Source organism: Spermophilus citellus (assembly GCF_964194105.1).
Source record: "Spermophilus citellus genome assembly, chromosome: 16".
Taxonomy (NCBI): Eukaryota; Metazoa; Chordata; class Mammalia; order Rodentia; family Sciuridae; genus Spermophilus; species Spermophilus citellus.
In genome coordinates this window covers 81,069,055-81,087,585 of record NC_138196.1, presented here as the reverse complement: position 1 = coordinate 81,087,585, position 18,531 = coordinate 81,069,055, and the positions used below count along the sequence as shown (strand labels likewise).

Sequence of the window (18,531 nt, the reverse complement as noted above, 5' to 3'; positions counted from 1 at the left end):
GGTCTAAGCAGGTCTCGGGGCCTTTGCTGGGGGGACTGCTTTGAAGAGACTGGATTGACCTGCCCCTAGGGATAGATATAGCTGATCTCTCCTGCACGTCAAGTATATCATCCACCTGTCCAGTATACTCCTGGTTCTCAGGAGCCTCCTGAGAAATACAAATATGGGGCAGGGGTGCCAATCCTCCACCACAGCTGCCCAGCAGCACAGCCTTCCCAGGCGTAGTCCCTGAGGGTCTTCACCCCTTCCAGCTCAGACTCCCGCCCCCTGCAGCTGGTCAGGTGAGCTGCCTGATGCAATAGAAGCAGGTGGGCTCCCCTCACCCCTCCCAACCCTGGTCCCACTGGGTGGTCTACTCCACACCTGTTCCTACTCCTGGTCCATCAAGCCCAGCCTAGATCCCTCACTAAGCACCTGCCTGGAAATCGTAGCTGTATGTTTTGGGTCCTGCAGTCACGGTTGGGGTGCACTCGCCCCCAAACGGCTCCACCCCAGCTCTCTGTGGCCAGTTGAGCTACAGAGAGCACTTTTCAAGCACCAGTGCACAGTGCAGCATTGATCAGCTGTTTAGGCAGCATTTCATCTCAGGTTTCTCTGTACCAAGGCTGTGATCCCTTGGGCTGGGACTGGGGCTCAGCAGTAGAGCACTCGCCTAGCATGTGCAAGGTGCCGGGTTCGAGCCTCAGCACCAAATAAAAATAAATAAATAAGTAAAATAAAGCTATTGTGTCCAACTACACCTAAAAATATTTTTAAAAATAAAAATAAAAAAGACTGTGAGCCCCCTCCCTCTGCCTGTGGTGAGCCCGCACTGCCCCCCTGCCACTTGGGCTCCATTGTATTCTTTTTTGTTCATTGTACCCAAATTTCCAAGTCCCTAAGCCACTCTGCATGTCTGATATTAAAATTTAGTGAAGTCCTGTTTTCACCCACCTTGCTGAGAAGCCACACCCTGCCGTTTGGCTCCACCCGTGGTGCAGCTGGGATGCCGCTTCCTGCTCCACCATCTCGCCCTCTTCACCACTCGGCTCCTTGGTTGCACATAGAGGCTGGGGTTGAGTTTGGGGTGTGATTTATCCAGGCCCTAGAACCAGCCCCGTAGTCCCCGGGACTCGGTTTCCTGAGGTAGCCAAACGTGGCAGGAAAGTCTGAGGCCAGGTTCCATGGGTAGCCACGTGGATTCCTGAGCCCATTTCCCACTTGGGGAGGGTTTCCCGGGATTGCGTTCCCAGCGCAGTGCTAGGACTGCATTCCAGGATCCCACAGCGGTGGAGATGCTGGGGGAGAGCAGTGTGAGGCGTGCTCAGTGGAGACTGCAGCCCTGGCCACCTGTCCCCTGGACACTTTGGGGAGTTGTTTAGGGAGATCAGGCTGCCAGGGTGGGACCAGGACATGGTGAGCACCCAATGATGTTGGCTCTGGGATATGGAATATCACCGGCCACCCTGGCTCCGCTGTGCAACCTGGGGGCAGTGCCACCCTCTGTTCCTATGTCCCTCTTGTTTCCTACTGAGACTCCAGGAACAACACATGACAGTGTCTGGCCACCCAGAAGGGGTGGGGTGTTGAGGGAGGAGGCCTGGGTCCAGCTGAGCCCACTCCCAGGTGGCATCGGGCCCCTCGCAGGCAGGAAGGCAGCCTACGGGGTGGGGTGGCAAGTGGGGGCTGTTGGAGGGTCTGCCGAGCCCTGCGGGGTGGCTGGGAGCTCACCTGAGCTCTCTGCTCATGTCACTGAGAGGGAGACAAAGGATGAAGACCTTCCCCAGGGCCATACAGTCAGGACAGAGGTAGCCAAATGTGGCAGGAAAGTCTGAGGCCAGGTTCCAACCGCTCCCTGGGTAGCCATATGGATTCCTGAGCCCATTTCCCACTTGGGGAGGGTTTCCAGGGCTAAATCCTAAACACACCGTGTTGAAGCAGTGATCACATCTTCTACGAGGCAGACATAACTGAGGGACAAGGAGGCTGCAGGAGGCAGCAGAAGAAGGTAACAGGCCTCAGTGTGACTGCCCTGGGTCCAAATCCCAATGGTCTAATTCTCTTGCTGTGCAACTTTGGACAAGTTTCCAAGCCTCTCTGAACTTAGTTTCCCCATCCATAATGGGAAAGATGGCTTTCCTCAAGGGGTTATTGTGAGGAATGAGATGTTGGTGGTACTTGGCATTCAAATGGCAGCCACTGTAATATCCCAAGCTGTCTTCTCAGTGGGGAGGGTGGCCATGCTGCAGTCACCTCCTCTGCTAATCCCCCTGACACTCCAGACTTAGCTTTGAGGGGTATTACCCACCCACACCCAGGCGTGGCAGCCACCGTGACCTGGGGGGTCCCTGGGAAGTCCTGCCCTCTGCGCTGGGGCTCCTGCAGGTTCTCCCCACCCCAGAGGGAGGGCAGGGACTCTCCTGAGCCAAGGGAGCACCCACCACCCTGGCAGTGAACGGGGTGAGCAGACAGGATTTCTCGGCCTCAAAACCGAGGGCCGGGAGGAGATACAGGAACAACTCAGACCCTTGGGTGAGGGAAGGTGGTGTTTCCAGCACCACTGTCCCTCAGTGCCCTGGGGTGGGTTCCAGGTGCCCAGATCCCCGGATGCTCAGATCCTCTCTGTAAAATGGGGTTCTTTGTGCAGAACCTGAGCACCTCCCCCCTGTACTTTAAGTCATCTCCAAGTGACTCACAGTTCCTAACGCACCTGGTCGCCATGTAAATAGTTGTCAACTGTGTTGTTTAGGGAACAATGACAAGAAAAAGAGTCTGTATGTGTTCAGCACAGATGCGACTTAAAATGTAGGTTTGATACTCGGTCAGTGGAATCTGTGGACATGGAGCCCAGGGACCAGAACCGGTGGGTTTGGAGGGCTGGGCTTGGGCGAGAACCGTGAGGCCCCAGGTGGCCGCTCCGAGCTGTCTGTCTGTCTGTCTTCTTCTTCTTCGAGTCTTATTGGGCAGAGCTTCCTGTCCTCTCTCACCAGGATCATCCGAGGCCCCTCCGTCCCTCCCTTTCTGAAGCTGCTCTCCTCAGGCCAGTCCTGCCTGCCCCACTCCATGCTGTCTCCCTGGTGGCCCCACCATGCCTCCGACTCCCCCCGGCCTCTCCAGTCCCCATGTCCACCCTACGCTGTGTACACACCCACAAGGGCCTCCCTGCCGTTCCTGGGAACTCGTCCCCACTCTCCTCTCAGACTGCCCCTTCCTCCTGGGTCCATCTCGTTGGGGGCAGCCCTGCCCACTGGGACAAGAGCACCACCCTGGGTCCTGCCGTCGTTCCCTCCCGCTCCCTGGGGCCCGCGGCTTATTCTTCCCCAGCACCAGCCCTTGGCCCAGGCTCCTCACTTGCAGTCCCTGGGCCCGTGTCTCCTGGCTTCAGCTGCCTTCTGCCGCAGCAGGCTGGGATTGCTAGTGTGGACATCCGGCCCTCACCTCCCTGTCCTCCTGGACGGACCCTCCACAGGCCCTTCCTGTGCAGCCCCCCTCCTCTCCCTGCCCACACAAATCTGTCAGGCTCCTTCCCGTTCTGTGGCCATCTGCTCAGAACCCCGTCTCCTGTCGCTGCTGGGGAAACGCGCTCCTCCTTCAACACTCCACTTGATGCCCCTGTTACAAACACTCCTCGTACCTGGCCGTGGATGTGGGAGGCCCCATCTTCCACTCCGTGCCCAGCTCCACATGGGTCCTGCCTTCTTTGGTCTGAAGAGGGTGAGGGCAGGGATTTTTTCTGGGTCCCCTGAGCCTCTCACAGTGTGTGGCATGCAGTAGGCGCTCAGTCATGTCTGTTGGATGCCTGAATCTGATTGGGAGGGTCACTGCCAGTGGATGCGGAGGAGTGTCTGAAAGGGGCACATTTAAGGCAAATTGAAGCCACCCTGAGAAGCACCTTCAATGTCTCAGACAAGTTCATAAATGACAGATGTGTCATGGGATGGGAGAGGACACCTGCACCCGGGGCTAGAACAAAGGTAAAATCACATCCTCCTGCTGGTGCCCACAGTTCCTTGGGGCCTCCGTATTGGGTGGCTCTACCATGTGCTCATGTTTTGATGTTAGTTACATATTTGATGGCCCTGGCAATGTTCAGGGGACTTGACTTTGGCCCAGTGAGCCCCTCTTGAAGATGTGGGGTGCTCTGAACAGCTCACAGGCCCGGCTCCCCATCCGTGGGAGCAGCTGGACGGCTGTGGAGACCTCGCAGCAGGGTGCAGCAGGGGAGCACAGCAGGGGCTTCAGCCCTGGTTTAGGTCAAGGTGGAGCCTCCCTCCCCACAGTGCCACGGCAGGGTCACAGCTCCAGGCACAGGAGCACTCTCAATGGGCACGTCCTGTGGGTGGCAGAGCACATCTGGCTGGACAGGAAATCAGAGCAGCGCTGTTCCACCAGGGGGGGCTGGGCCAGAAGTCCCTGAGCGGAGGGCAAGGGCAAGAGGGGGCCGGGAGGAAGAGGAAAGCACCCCACGAGCTGCTCTGGGCCACCTCAGAGACTTGGGGATGCAGAGGTGTGGCAGAACCTGGAAAAGTGGGAGCTTCCTTATCCCAGCTCTGGGAACTTGGGGTGTGAATGTCTGAACTTTCCAAAGCCTAAGGATTTCACCAACAGGCTGCCCAACTTGTGTATTCACTTGTGCATACATCTAGTGCCTAAATTAGGTGCCAGGAGTGTGCCTCATACCGGATACACAAAGGTAAGTAGACCCCAAACCTGGTCTCTGTCCAAAGACGTTTCTCCAAAACATGAGTCTGCTGAGGCACCTGGGTGTTTCTCATCAAGTAGTTTTGCAGTGTCTTGGAGAAGGGGACAGTAGTGGGTCCTGCTGTGAGTGTTAGACTGCAGAGCAGGTGGGAAGTGAGTGGGGAAGGGGGCGGGTGGGCTGTGTTCGGGGACTGCTCTCCTGAGCCCTGGGTGTTAGGGAAGTCTGGTCCCGGCCAGGGCGCAGGCCACCCCACGGTGGAGACTGACATTCAGAAAGATCATGTGGCGCTGCCTGTTGGAATCACTGCCTAAAGCTGCAAGGCACCTTCCCCTGCCCCTTCTCCCGGCCCCTGGAAGAAATGCCATTTCAAGCCTGCTCTGTCATATGTGCCCTGAGCTGCCACCGTTGTTCAGCTGATGTCAGGACTCAGGAGAGAAGGGCTAAAAATAGCTCCGACCGCTGTGCTGCTCCCAGGGGTTGCGCGGCAGCCGGTCCCCTCCACCTTCCCTCCTGGCTGAAGCTGTGCACATTTGGGGTCATGTAAAGAGCTCTCCAGTGCCAGCCACGCTATGGAAGATTCCAGAATCCATTCTCATACTGGCAGAGAGCTTGGAACCCTTAGTCGGGGCTGCATTGGTGCACTATTCCTGGCTGTGTGGGCTTGGTGGGTCTCTTGAGCCACCCAGACTTTGCGTTTGGGGTGGTTTTGAGGGAGCTGGAAGGAGGGGCCTGTGCGTGGGTGCTGGCTCTGCCGTTCAGTGTGAGTGTTAGACTGCAGAGCCAAGAGGACCCTTGGAAGGCCTCCAGCTCTGGCCCTGCCCTCTGTGACCTGGAGTATGTAGCAGCCCCAGAGATTGGCTTCTATTTTTTCCAACTGTCTGGGATGGGCAGAAAATCTGTCTCCCCCTAGTGGGCTCTGAAGCGCCCTCTCCCGTTCCACACCAATCCTTCCTGCTTTGACTCAGCTCCTGCCTCAGCTGGCTGCCTACCTCTGGGGACCTGTGTGGCCTGCATTTGAAGCTGGGATTGCAAACAGCTGGTGGCCAAAGGAAACCAGCTTTTCACCAGAGCTGGGCCAGGTCACGGTAGCACACCTCAGCTGCACATCTACCAGTGGGACAGCCACCTGGGGCATGTGACCCCCATCCTGGGAGCCAAGTCTAGTGGGGGAGGCATCTGATTTTTAAGTGGCTTTGGCACTGGATAGAGGTACGGAGAGAGGGCAAAGAGAGCCCTGATCTCAGAGGGGAGAGGCCTCCAGGTGAAAAACAGGCGCATGGTCCAGTCGGAGGCTCACACCTGCTTTCTAGCGTGAACACACCACTTAGATCAGGGGCATCATCTTGGGGTCAGTTGGCCTGGGCGTGCATCCTGGTGGCTACTGCCCTGGGCAGTGACTTGCTTCAGTTTCTGCGTTGAAGCCGTTCTGAGGTGTGGGGAGGGTTACGTGAGGGAGTGTGGGTAGAGCACGTCACCTGCTGGGCCTGAGGAAGGAGCCAGTCCACGGGGACTACTATTATACCCAGTCTGAGCATCACAAGGGTGACAGCCCTGGGTAGTGGGTAAGGCCTGTGGAGGGGGCTCCACCTGCTCAGGAAGGGTCTCCAGGCAGAGACCAAGACACAGTGAGGGCGTACCCCGCAAGGTTGGGGGTGGAGAGCTGCCAGCATGGCCAGGGGACAGTGGGTGTGGGAGAGAGGTGAGGTGGCAGAGGCCCCGGGGGCCACTCAGTGACTAGAACTAGGCTTGCCTCAGTTTCCACATCTGTAAGATGGGAGTGGGAAGAGCACAGACAGGGAGGTCCCTACCCGAGCCACGTAGCCGGGGGCCTGGAACCTCCTGGACCTGTTGCCTCCCGCACATGGCCGCCTGCCCTTCCCACCCTGGGTGGTCCCACTGGGCAGAACATGGGCAGGCAGCTCTGCCACCCTGGTGGGAGGCAGCTGAGGGTGCATTCCTATAGCACCTCTGCTGCTACAGCAAGCCAGGGTCCCCAACCCAGCCTGGCACAGGAGAGCAGAGGTGGGACCCGGTGAGGAGGGCAGGGGCCGGGGCAGGACTTAGCAGGTGGAGTTCTGGGTGAGCCCTCAGGGGGGGCTTTTGTGGCTGCTAAGAGCTCTGTCCTCAGTAGCAAGGACAGTCCGTCATCACATCTGGGTCCTCTGGACCCTCACTTCCCATTTGGTAGTTAGGTGGCCCCTGCTCTTCTCTCTGAGGGGTCCACAGCCACCAAGGGTTCTGGTGGCTTGACAGGGGCTTGGCTTTCTTCTCTCTGTCTGCCTGCCCTCCCGGTGGACATAATGGTGGCAACAAATGGCCAGAAGCAGGGAATCCTGGGGGGACAGGGAAGGACAGACAAACCTCCCTCCCCTCAGCACTCCAGGTTGGCTGTGGATGCAGGGCCATGCTGTGACCACGTTTGCAGGTGTCTGTGCAGATGGAGATCCAAGACACGTATTTGTAGTGTGAGTGTGTGTGTGTGTGTGTGTGTGTGTGTGTGTGTGTGTGGCACAGCAGTGCAGGGTGTGAGCACATGGGTGGGTGTAGACAGTCCTTGTGTGCAGAGTGTGCGGTGCGCACAGGGTGTCTGGGTGTGGAGTGCGGGTGGCTGCCAGTGTCTGGGTGCCGGAGTGTGGGTGTGACAGAGGATGAGAGTTGACATGTCTGGGTGGACGTGGAGGCGTGGCTACTCGAATTCAAATGTGACAAAAGTAGAAGGCATTTTTGAAATAGCAAGGAGGCTACAGGTGGACAGCTGCTCTCGGCTTCAGAGAAAACCCTGTTCTGCCTGGGGTCAGCTTTCCATGTCCTTCTGGGAAGAGCCATGAAGAGGTCAGAGCTCAGCCCCTGGGCCTGGCTGTGGACGGCGGAGCAGCCTGGGGTGGGCGGTCAGGGCCTGCGGGGTGCTGTGGCCTTGGGCCTCGGTGGCCTCCCAGGTAAACCCTGGGCTTGCGGGGGATGCCAAGAAGGCTCTGCTGGCTGGGGTGGTCTCAGGCTGTCGGCCAAGATAGAGAGCCTCCCCACCCGCCCCCCACCCCCTGCTTGCAGGAAGTCCCCGCAGCTCATGGAGAAATGCAGCTGTGTGGCCCTGCAGGCTGACCTCTGAGGACAGAAGGCTGGGGCTGAGGCCAGCCGGCCCTGCCACCAAGGTCAGCAGCAGATGCCCTTTAGGGTCTTCCTATGTGTTGGACACTGTGGAGGCTGGGCACAGCCAGGCTAGGACCTGGCCCTGGGAGAGTAAGATCCTAACCAGGCTCACACAGATCCCTGTCAATGACTGAACTCATGGGTCCCAAAAGCCAGTAGGGTGACCTCTGCTGGTTTCCAACCCTCAGTGGCCCCATGTGCAGAGCGGGTAGGGATGCCTCAGAGGCCTGCCATGTGCTGTGTGCTCCTACCTGGTGACTGCTGGCCTCGGTTGTGACTGCATGGCCCTGGGTGTACACCATCTCCTCTTTCTGTCCCTGCACCAACCCACCAGGCCAGTTCTGCAGACGGGGACTTCTGGAGCATCCAGAGGCAGGGCTGGGGCTGTGGTGGGGGGTGGTGTGGGGATGGAGGGTTGCATAAAGGCAGGTCAGAAAGACCTGGGCACAGGTGGAATTCAGGGCCTGCCATGGTCTCTGCTCAGTTATCCCCACAGATTTCTAATGGCTTCGTGGGGCTGCATGACCCCCTGGCTGGCCCTGAGCTCTGGAGACTGGCAGGCACACCCTGGATGTCAGAAGGTGGGCCTGGGTCGGTCAGTAGCTTCCATCAGAGTCCAGCCTGGCCTTCCAGTTCCTGCCACCTGAAGCCCCTCTCCCCTGAGGTTCCTCCCTCCCTGCCGCTCTTTCTTTCTCCCTCCCCCTTTCCTTCCTTCATCCTGGGGTGAGCCAGTACCCCAGAGTCATTCCCCACCGACCCCAGGGAGTCATGTCCTCAGGGTGCAGTCCCCAGGGCCAGGCCCCAGGAGACTTTGGTCAGGAAGGGGAGAAGTAGGAAGGGCTGGGGGATGGGAAGCCACCCTTCTCGTGGGCTCTTTGCCCTGCCTTCTTGCCTGTCTGGCTGGGTGCTGTTCCCTGGGTGCAGGATGCTGAATCCTTGGCATCAGCTGGTTCTGAAAGGAGGTTCCTTTTGGGCCATTCCATCTGGGGTCTGAGGGCTTGTACCTGCAAGAGGTTTGCAGAGGGAGCTGGGGTTGTGGCTCAGCGGTAGAGTATTCGCATGTGAGGCCCTGGGTTCAATCCCCAGCACCACACGAAAATAAATAAATAGATAGATAAATAAAGAAGATGTATTAAAAAGAAAAAGAAGTCTGCAGAAACAGGTTCTGAGGTAAGGTGGGAGAAACAGGTCCTGAAGGTATTCAAAGACAGGTGGACTCGTGACCCTACTGAAACTTGAGCTTTGGGGCCCTGTACTTAATTCTGCACTTGTCCTTCCATATTCCTTTTCTTTTCAAATTGAGGCAGGGTCTCACCATGTTGTCCAGGCTGGCCTGAAACTACGGGGCTTGAGCCATCCTCCTGCCGCAGCCTCTCCAGCATCTTATGTGCACCCCTGTGTTCTCATACTCTTTAAAATATTTTTAAATTAGGTTTTTTGGTAAAATTTTAAAAAAGAACATTTATGTAAAGTAACCTTGACTTTTCTGTGTGTCTGGAAAGGTCTTGGAGTTTCAATGCACATATAGAATCACACAACCACCACCATAGTTGTCTTACTGATGGTTTCTTTGCCATAGAACACCCCTTTTTAAGTAAAGCACCCCCCAGCTCCAACCCATGCAGCTACTAATTCTCTCTCTCCACGTCTCCAGATGTCAGGCAGGTGAAGTTGCTCAGTACAGAACTGTTCATACAGCCTTCTCCTTCTGTGTGACGCCTTGTGACACATGCAGGTTGTTGTGTGCATTGCTGCTCTGTGCATTGTTATTCCTGAGTTGCAGCCCACAGTATAGATGTGCCACAGTTGGTTTATCCATTCCCTGTTGAGGAATAGTTGGCAATTATGAATGGAATTGCTAAAACATTTGTGTACACATTTTTGTGTAGACATAAGTTATTGTTTCTAGATAACATATGTTTCTAGATAATTTCTATTCAACCCAGAAATTGGGTTGCTGCATCATATAAGAGTATCTTTATAAGAGGCTATAAGAACTATTTATTTTACAGAGAGGTTGTACCATTTGCATTCCTACCTATAATATATGATCATTCCTGTATTCTCTCCAGCGCTGGACATTGTCGGTTTAAAAATATTTTAGATCAATGAGGTATGAAGGACTACCTTATTGTGTTTTTTAAATTGTGATTTTAATGTGTTTTGCTATTTTACAATGTTGAGTTTTTTTCCTTCTGTGCCTACTTACCATTCAACATCTTCTTTGGTGAAATGTCTATTCTAATCCTTGGCCCATTTCTAAAAATTGGGTTGATTGTTTCTTGCAGATGGATTTTGAGAGTTCTCTGTGTATTCTGGGTACAAGTTCTGTGTCATATGTGATTTGTGAATGTCTTCTCTTGGTTTACATCTTGTCTTTTCATTCTCTTAGCAATGTCATTCACAGAGCAGAAGTTTTTTATTTTGATGGTTTAGTTAATCTATTTTTCTTTTATGGGTCATGCTTTTGCTGCCATATATAAGAACTCTTCACCTCATACAAGGTCACCAAGATTTTCTCCTTGAAGTCCCACAGTTTTACATTGTAGTCTAGGCTGTATTTTAAGTTAACTGTTGCACATGGATGACTAATTCTTACCACACCAATGGGAAGCCTTTCTTCATTGAATTGTCTTTGCATCTTTGTAAAAAAATCAGTTGGCCATATTTGGACTCTGTTGTGTCCCACTGACCCATGCTTCTCTCTCTTTGCCAATACTGCACCATCAGAATTACTGCAGCTTTATAGTAAGTCTTAAAGTCAGATACAGTGAGTCCTTCAAATATATTCTTCTTTTTCATAATTGTTTTGTCAATCCTAGTTCCTTTGCCTTTCCATATAAATTTAAGCATCTGCTTGTATGTATCTGCAAAAAATCTGCTGGAATTTTTATTGGAATTACTTTGATCTATAGATCAATTTCAGAACAACTGTCATCTTAATAGTGTATCTTCCTATCCATGAACATGGTATGTCTCTACCATTTAGGTTTTCTTTAATTAGCATTTTGTAGCTTTAGCATAAATTTATTGCATGTTTTATTAGATTCATATCTAAGAATTTCATCTTTGGGAGAAAATTTAAATAGTATATTTTTAAAATCTAAATTTTCAATTGTGCAATCATAGTTTATAAAAATACAATTGATTTTTATTTGCTGAACTTGCATTATATGATACTGATAAATTCACTAATAAATTCTATGTGTTTTTTGTAGGTGCCTGAGGATTTTCAATCTAGGCAATCATTTACAAATAGGGACAGTTCTAATTTTTTCCTTTGCATTCTGTCTATACTTTCTGTCTATATTTCTTTTTCTTGATTTTTTTGCACTGGCTCGGTCTTCCAGTATGATGGTGAATACTAGTGGTAAAAGTTGATATCATAGCCGTGTTCCTGACCTTAAGACAAAAGCATTCACTCTTTTATTATTCAGTATATTATCTGTGGGTTTTGTAAATGTCCCATATCTACATCCGGCTAAGGAAATTTCCTGCAATATGTAGTTTGATGAGAGTTTTTCTTGTGTGTGGATGTTGAATTCTATCAACTGCTTTTTTTTTTCTGCATCAATTGGTGTGATCTGTAGTTTTTATCATTCATATCATAGATGACATTGATTGTTTTTTTTGAACATTGAGCCAGCATTTCATCACCGAGATTAATTGCATTGGCTCTGCTGTGGCATATTTCTATGTGTTATTGGATTTGATTTGCTAATATTTTATTGAAGATTTATACATTTTTGTTTTGGTATTGTTTCTAGTTTTTTTGTTTGTTTGTTTGTTTTTGGTTTTTTTTTTTTTTGGGGGGGGGGTACCAGGTTTGTCTGTCTTTCATATCTGAGTAATGCTGTGCTCATAAAATTTCCCTTTTTGTTTTCTAGGAAAGAGTGCATAGAGTAGTGCTGGTTGCACCCTAAGGTCTTGGTAGAGAGTACTATTTTTCTTCAAGTGGTTCTGTAAGCTTCAGGTCCAGCAAAACCTGGACTTGGCCCTGGTTGGGGGACTTTGAGGGTTTGTTGTTTTCCATAATCAGAGGTTTCAATATGACATGCTGAGCAGCCAGGGACTGTGGGTACAGATAGGTGAAACTCTTTAGCCTCCTGAGCCTGGTAGAAATCACTAATCTTCCATCCTGGTCAGTCTGCAGCAGACCCTAGCTAACTCCCAGTGGAGCAACACAGTCTAGGAAAGGCCTCTGATTTGCCTGAACCAGGACTGGCTGTGTGACCTTCAGGATATCACTCAGCTCTCTGAGCCTTAGATGAGCCATCAGAAAAAAGATAAGTGCTGATGTAAAAATGAAAATGTGCTTGGGGAATGAGAGAGTACCCCTCGAGGCAGGATTAAGGAGCTTCAAACAGGTCCACAGCTTATAAAGTTAGGGGAGGAAATGGGCAGAGTGGGAGGAGGAGGAGACAAGAGGAGAGCAGGGAGCAGGACATGCTGTCACCTGCACAGCGACCTCTGTCCCCGCCTGTCCCCCACAGGCATGTGGACCTCTGAGGGCTCAAGACGGCATGTGTCCAGTTGTCCAACATGTCCTGAGCCTGGTCTGGACGAGGTGTTTCACAGACGAGGAAAATTAGGGCTTGGTGATGTCTCCCAAGACGACAGCATGTGGCAGAACAGGAAGGGAGCCCCGTGTTTGGGGCAAACTCTGCTCCTCTGTCATGAGGGTTGTAGGTTGGACAAAGTTCAGAAGGCAAGAGCCAAACGGTCAACCTGAGGGGTGTGTGGGCTGGAGGCAGGGCCACTGGCCTTGAAGCCAGACGGCTGGGCATGAAGTGCTGGTTGGCCACTCGCATGGCTGGTAAATTGAGGAACACATCTCGCCTAGTGCTTCAGTTCACTGAGATGAGGTGAGCGTTGTACCTCCTCATGGAGCGTTGCAGGAATAGGGTCCGCACCATTAATTCATTCATATCGACTCATTCATGCAAAACTCTCAGAATAGTGCTCAGCTCAGGAGAGGTGTGCAAACACCAGGTGTTATTATTTGTGAAGGTGTGGACTGTATTTTGGGTTCTGGGGAGCCATCACTTGAAGGAGGAACCTGTGAGATGTTGGCAAAGCTTAGAGAGCCTCCAGCCTGCCCCAACCTCAGGAAGTGACTTGCTCAAGGTCACACAATCCTTCAGGCCACAGCCCCGTCCAGCCCATGGCCCATCTGCGTTTCCACCAGCACCTCATGATCCAGTGCTTCTGGGGGAGAGGTGGTGTGACAGGAGGGCACATAAGAGGTGGGGGCAAATGCAGGAGGAAGGCTGGATGTTGATCTCTCCTGAGCTTCCTACCTGGGGGAGGTGAGCATTTTGGAACATGCCAGGGAAGGGGACAACAGGGAGTTTGGAGGTGTGGCAGCCAGTGTTCCTCCTGCGGGCTCTGGGCTTTCCCCTGGGGACCCAGCACATCTGGGCCCACATGGGTGCTGCAGCCTCACCCATGGCCCCTGCACCCTGCTCTGTCGCAGAGGAGACGCGGGCCTTTAGGTATGAGGTCACCGGTGTGGAGCATCCTTTCTGCGATGCTTAGTGTCTGGCGCCACCGTGTGGCCACGGGCCAAATCCGTCTGCACAGGAGTTGGAGGCCCAGCAAGAGGCAGCAGGAGGGCAGCCTCAGGTCTCCCAGACTAGCACTGAGTTTACTGGTGGGAAATGGGATGGAGGGAGCAGAGAGGACAGGCACAGGGGCTCAGAGGAGAGGTGCAGTGTCCCCAGCTTCCAGGCTGCTTGTTTCCTGGAAGCTCTTTAGACCACAAGGGAAGCTGGCCTTTGGGAAGTTCAGAGGAGGAAGAATCCCAGCCCCTTTGAGGATGGCAGCTGCCAGGACACGAGGGGCGGGAGCTTCGCATGGGCTCTGCAGGGACCAGCAAGGCCAGGGAGTCAGAGACCCTTGGCTCTTCCCCATGGTCCTCAAGTGACTGAGACAGGGGCTGATACTCTCTGGCATGGGGGGCCCCACCTACAAAGTGGAGGTGGCACAGGGTTAGTGATCAGACCTAGTTCCAGAGAGTGTCCAGCACTCCCCGTTGTCTGCTGGGGACCAAGGACTGAAGGATAGAAGAGCAGAGTGCAGGGGAGGGGGTGCAGGCACCTGCCCTGGGGGTTCCTGAGCTGACTCCTACTTGGTGCTCCCCTGGGTGCAGGTTGCTGCACTGCAGGGGGTGGCACAGCCAAACTTGATTCCAGTGTGATTGTGGCGTCCTCTGTGCCTGGCATCTGTTTGTAACCAGCTCAGGGTGCAATTCTGGCTTTGCCCTCCCGCTGGCTTCTCCCACACCTGGGTGCTCTCATGGGGGAGAGCCCGGCTTCTCCTGGCAGGTCTTCCAGGCCAATCAGCACCTTCTGTTCACTGTGTTCCTTTCCCCCACCTTGTGGGGCAGCAGGGCGTGTGGCTAGGGAGAAGTTGAGGACGGAGGGCAGAGCCGTTCTCTGGTAAGGACAGATCCAGGGAACCTGAGTGCTGGCGTTATCGGGGCCCAGGTGGATGGGCTTGGTTCTGCCACATGATCATTCCTTCAGCAGCTGGGCCACTTGCAAAGGTAGGAGACAGAGTGTGTGGTCAGAGTGTACCCCAAGGTAGTGTGCACTTGTGGTCAGGCCCCTGATGTGAGTCTATGGCCATGGCACATGGGTACAGCTGAATTTTGGATCAGGGACCCGTTCTGATTGGTGACACCAATGGAGCACTAGGGCTCCATCGGACACTTGACCGTTCTGCACATGGCTGCGGAGCCTCTGGGTTTGAGGCCCCGTCTCAGTGCCGAGCCAGTGAATCCTTGTCCCCTGCTGCCCTGCCTTCCCAAGCTGCCACCACATCTGGCCACTCTGCCCTTCTTGTTTGGCTCTCCATCCCCTCCAAAGCTAATGACGATGATAGCTCCCCAGAGGGGCCTCCCAGCCCCCACTGTCCCCAGCATCTCCCCAGCAGGCCTGGCCTCAGGCCCAAACCTTCATCCCTGTCCTCTCTCCTTCCTCCTCCAAGTTCCTCTCCTCCTCTGTCTTTCTCATCTGTTTCTCTCTCTTTCTCTGTGTGTGTCTCTGACCCCTCCAGCCACCCCTTGGTGACCCTGCAGCTTTATAGATCGAGTGTCACAGACTCCCTCTCCTTCCTGGGCCTCCCCCATCTCCCTGATGGTATGAATTCACAGGCAGGGGTCCAGACAGAGGGACCACTCATGGGAAGTGCCACAGCCAGCAGGTGACAACACCTGGAACAGAACGAGGATTCTGTGTTGGCTTCCCCTCCAGCCTTAGTTTCCCACTTGTTAAGTGGCACCGAGCAGACCTGCCCCAAGAGGCATGCTGGGACTCCACAGGCTGGCACCCCTGTGTGCCTGGACCTTCCCCATGTCCCTCCTAATGGAGGGCACCGCAGTGCACCTTGCTTTAATGTTCAGTAGAACAGCATCCACTCACTCCAGGGGTGTAACCAGAGAGATGAGGTGTGGTTCTGGGTCCTCGGGTGGGTCTCTCCAGGATAGCCACCAGAATCTCCCCCAAAGGCCTCAGGGGTCCAGAGAGAATGCCACAGCACTGTCCCAGATGTTTTGGGGGAGGGGGGCTCACAGTGGCCAGCACAGTTTTGGGGGGTCACACCTCCGAGTCAGTGGGCACACGTCCTGGGGTATCCTTGAGGGAGGCTAAAGAAAGGTCAGAGGTGAAGCTGGAGAGGTGGCAGTGTCCCGGGCCACGAGGACAGCTCTGGATCACTCCAAGTACCAATGACCTGTGGAGGGTCAGCGGAAGAGGAGCGAGGGCCATATGTGGGCTCTTCAAGGAGCACTTTGGCTGCGGCGGGAAGAGGGGCGGTTATGGGCAGAAGAGGGCGGTGCAGACCAGCGTCAATGCAGACCAGGCCGGTGGTGATGGTGGGGACAGGGAGGGTCATCTTGCAGCCCCAAGTGGGCACTTGGAAATACTTGAGGACAGCTGGGCCATGTGCTCCAGGTCTGATACCGGCACGGCCCTCTGGGAGGCTCCGGAACGTGGGCAGAACGTCTCCCCGGGGCTGCCAGGTTCTCTCCCACTGGCTGTGGCACTATTCCTTGCTTAATCCTAACTGGGCCCACAAAGCTGAACTTCCTGATGCTTTTGGACAGGCCTCTGAGGCCTACACCCCTGACCCTGACCCTGCCTCAGAGGCCACTAGTGGGTTTTGATGGGACTTTAATTGTCCTCTTGCCTGACTGGGGCTGGCAGACACAGTTCCAGAAAGTTCAGGTAAAAGTGAGGCTTACCCAAGGTGGGTACCCACCTGCTCATCTCTGATGGGGCACACACTCTATGAGGCTCCCTCATTACAGAGGGTGAGTTAGGAGGGAGTTAGAAGACTGGTTCAAGGTCCCACAGCACGCAGGGCTGACCTGCAAGCACTCCACCTGGACCTGCTTCCTTTGCGCTTTGCTCCTCCCTGTGGAGCCTGGGTGTCATCCTGACGGAGGGGTCAGCGGATCTGCGACTGACCAGGGATGAAGGCTCCTTTGTGGGCTCCCTGATGTAGGGGGGACATATGGGCTGTGAGGGGTAACTTGCCATTCTTACTAGCCCTCCAGCTACGGGAGCATGAACTTTCAGGGCTCCAACTTTCCTATCTGCCATATCAACTCACCTCCTAGGTATGGCCAGTCAGTGAGTGGCACTTAGTGGAATGTCACAAAGGCGAATTCCCACCCTCTCTAGAGTGCAGCAGAGTGTCAACTCTATTGGCATGCTTCCCTTATGATCCCCAACCCGAGGAAGTCCACCTGCGTTCTGGGCTCACTAAGATGCTTAAGTGGTAGGCCCTGGAAGATCATCTGGCTCCACTCTCCCATTTTCCGGATGAGCTCACAGAGGCCAGGACGGGAAGGAGTCGCCTAGGGCTCCAGATGTCAGATTTTTCTGATCTGCCCCGAGCACCATGTCCTTGGACTGAGAGACCCTCAGAACCCCATCCAAGTCTCTGGGACCTTCTGCGCCCACGTGGGTGGGGGTGCGGCCGGCACAGGCAGGGCTGGCCGGGTCCTTCTGCAGCGCCCACCCCACCCACGCCTCTGTGTTCTGTCCTGTGTCTCCCGGCAGGTATATCCGCACCATGTACCTGGGGATTCAGAGCCAGCGGCAGAAGGAACACCAGCGACGCTTCTACTGGGCTATGATGTACGAATATGCAGACGTCAACATGCTGCGCCTCCTGGAGACCTTCCTGGAGAGCGCCCCCCAACTGGTGCTACAGCTCTGCATAATGATCCAGAAGAACAGCGCCGAGACGCTGCCCTGTGAGTGCCCACCCTGGCCACGCCCCGCCCAGGCCCCGCCCCGGAAACGCTAGGCCCCGCCCCCACCCCGGCTGGGTCACCTCCTGGGAGCTCTGGGAGGGCCTGGCACCTCCGAGAGCGCTGGGAGTCCCAGCTCTGGGTCCTCAGGACACTGAGCCCTGGGCAATGTTGACGTCGCCTACACTGCACAGAGGTTTCCCCTACCGTGTGCGGGCTCTGGGCCTCCCCAAGACACTGTTGAGTGAGCAGTGCAGACCTGGGTCTCCAGAGTGCCCCGGGGCAGGAGAAGCCAGTCAGGCCCCCAGCAGAGCCAAGAGCCCTAGGTCTCCCAGCCAGGCGGGGTGGCCCCTTCCCTCTGGCGCTGGCTTGAGCCCGGGTTGCTGTGGGATGCAGGAGCTCAGGCCTAGAGAGAGCACAGGACTAAGGCAGAGTGGAATGTCAGGGGTCACTCGTGGTTGCAGACGCTGTAATTAGTGGTGCTCTTGCTTCACGCTTATGTAGAGTCCCACTTGTCAATCAAGGCTAAAGCGGCTATGCTCCAATTAAAGCAGGTGGCAGAGCCACACACCTGCCTATGGCCCCGCCTGCCCAAACCCTCTGGCCCTTGGGGCCCCATGTTCTTCAAGGAGCCTCAGAAGCTCTGCAGCAGGCACCGTGGTTTCTGCAGCAGCAGGAAATTTCGAAGGCATCCTTGGCTGCCAGAGAAGCTTTTGCAAGGTCAGACTGCGGTGGTCAAGGCTCTGTAGTCACACCACAAAACCGATGGCCAGCCCAGCCTCCAAGTGCCACTGTCACACCTCAGAATGTATGCCAGGGGACAGTAGCTTCAGTAGAGAACAGGATCTAGATGAAAGGAGGCCAGAAATGATGGCTTGTTGGAGGAGGTGGGATATTTGGTCTGGGAAGACTTGGGTGACCTGAATTCCAACGTGGGAAGGGTTGCCGTGGGGAAGAGAGTCGTCCTAAAGGTCAGTGCAAGCAGGTGAGGGTCATTCCATCTAGCGATGGGAGGACTTTCTCAGGGAGTGGTCGGTTCTCTCGTGTTCAAGCAGCAGGTTGCTGAAGAGACTCAGCCTGGAGGTCCTGGCTCCAGAGGCTCATGTGAGCATGTGCATGCCGAGCTCAGCAAGGCAGCAGTGGGTGGGGGTCGCCCCCCTGGGCGGCTCTCTCTGGTCGATGGCCTGTTCTCCTGGGCTCTCAGCTTCAGCCCAGCAGGCCTCCTATAGTGTCTGGCTCCCTGTTGGTGGTGGTGGTGCTTTTGTTGTGGACGTACTTCCTGAGTGGACTGCAGCCTCTATTGGTGAGATCTCTGGTTGATGGTGGGCCTTATGGTGGCTGCTGACTTCTCGACACTGTTGGTGCTGTAGGTGTTTAGAAAGGTCAATGGTGCTACCAATGCCACTTTACTCTCCAAGTTCGCCATTGGTCTTGCCCCGTG

At 54.6% G+C, this 18,531-nt stretch overlaps 1 protein-coding gene across 1 annotated transcript in view; it reads left to right on the top strand.

Annotated features, from left to right (window-relative positions):
- XKR6 (XK related 6) overlaps positions 1 to 18,531 on the top strand; it is a 238,713-nt gene that overhangs the window by 204,192 nt on the left and 15,990 nt on the right. The window contains exon 2 of the mRNA XM_081269444.1: positions 16,897 to 17,093. Within this exon, the coding sequence (XP_081125570.1) occupies positions 16,897 to 17,093 (197 nt within the window). The remainder of the gene's footprint in view (positions 1 to 16,896; positions 17,094 to 18,531) is intronic.